The sequence below is a fragment of the Capsicum annuum genome, unplaced genomic scaffold (assembly GCF_002878395.1).
Source record: "Capsicum annuum cultivar UCD-10X-F1 unplaced genomic scaffold, UCD10Xv1.1 ctg2239, whole genome shotgun sequence".
Lineage (NCBI taxonomy): Eukaryota > Viridiplantae > Streptophyta > Magnoliopsida > Solanales > Solanaceae > Capsicum > Capsicum annuum.
Window position 1 is genome coordinate 1 of NW_025828429.1, and position 1,680 is coordinate 1,680.

The window sequence follows — 1,680 nt, forward strand, 5'->3', positions numbered from 1 at the left end:
AGTTGTGCTTGGAAGCAACTTAAATTTCTCACCTTGAACATGTTGAGGTAAAAAGGCTTGTCCGGATTCATCTTTCTCAACTTATAATATGTATATGCAAAACTCAGCTGATCACGGGGAGTAAACCGGTCAACCTCATTGTACCATAAGCATGAAAACAAGTTTGACATTGGCGTGTGAGCCCTCACAATAAAAGATCCTTCTGGTACATCTGTCAGAAACAAGTAATGACATTTTGCCAATGAGAACTCAGAAACCAAAAGGTATTGCATGACATTAAATATTGAACATTAAACCATACTGCTGTGAAGAAGCTTGTTTGGATCAGATGCATTAAATCTTTGCAATCCGTCAGCCTGGTAAAATGCAAATTGTTCATCTATAACAGTATGATTGTACTTGTTAAGCTTCTTGTTTTGGGCAACTTCTTCCCACACACAATGCCTGTCATAGTGATTGGAAATTGCATATTCATAACCTTTTCGCCACAGGAAGTACTCCAAGATGAGTAGGGGATCAAGCTGCAGACGAAGCTTGCTATCTAACCATATTGAATACCTGCATAATTTCAAACAAAGGTACTTATAAAATGATCTGGAAAAAAAAATTCAAGCTACTAAGATATTCTCTCTTTCACGACCTCTTTCTTCAGGGAGAGGGGACTCAATAAGCAATTCACATCCAAGCATCTCAACTTTTTAATAAACAAACAGAAATTTAGAAAGTTCAAGCAAACAATTATATGCATAGAAATGGAAGGCCCAAAAGAGAGGATAAAACAACAGTTTGCAAGAGTATTACTAAAACTACATCAAAAGGCCATCTTGCACCAACAGAGTACGGTTGCCACTAGAGAGTTACATTACCCCACCATTCACATTTTGCTAATCCAATCACAGATAATACTGCATTCTATTACATGGAATGTGGTCTAAATCTTATGAAAGCGGGTATGCAAGTCTCCACTACATGTTGGATAAGTATGGATAGGGAAAGGGAAGAAAAGGAGTAGACAAGCAACAAGATAAAGACTGAGAAATGATTTTGCGTCATTAACGTTTTATGTTATATCTTCCCCAGCCCCATCCACACTAACAAGGAAAAGCAGAAACCCAGGCAAATGATGGAATCCTGAAAATACCTACCAGAGATTAAGAGCATCAATGAGTTGATTTAAAGTTAGCACCAGCAATTTCAGAAACTCATAGTTATGGGATTGGCAGTCACATAATTGATTTTTCCAAACATAGTTCAACTCCCAGTAGGCAGAAGAGAGCAAGTAATGCCGATCAGAAGAAGACCAAATACCAATGCAATCTCTCTCAGCACCATCTCATTTGATTATTTGCAGAAATTAGTGCATTTGCATGATTATTTGCAGAAACTAGTACATTTGCATGATTATTTGCAGAAACTAGTACATTTGCACTCATCAGTTGACTTCACAGTCTATACAATATGGTTTAAGTGGTGAAGTCTTTTAACTGGTGGAAAAAAAATATTGCTTCACCACTTAAAAGTGGAAAAACACAAAACAAGAGAAATTATTGACTTGAAGTTCTGCTCCTACAGTGAGAGTAATCCGCAGCTCAAACCCTAACCATTAAGAGAAGCTATCATCAATCTAACATTAGAAAATAGCACAAGCCAATTTTACTTTTTCTGGAGGAAGCATGAAGC

At 37.1% G+C, this 1,680-nt stretch overlaps 1 protein-coding gene across 1 annotated transcript; it reads right to left on the minus strand.

Annotated features, from left to right (window-relative positions):
• Window positions 1-32: 32 nt before the first annotated feature.
• Window positions 33-594, minus strand: LOC124890691 (probable hexosyltransferase MUCI70; the record flags this gene model as incomplete). The annotated part of the gene is made up of 2 exons (XM_047402470.1): window positions 33-211; window positions 302-594. Coding segments are annotated over 2 exons (472 nt in total), but the record flags the coding sequence as incomplete, so codon positions are not given.
• Between the last annotated feature and the right edge of the window lie 1,086 nt (window positions 595-1,680).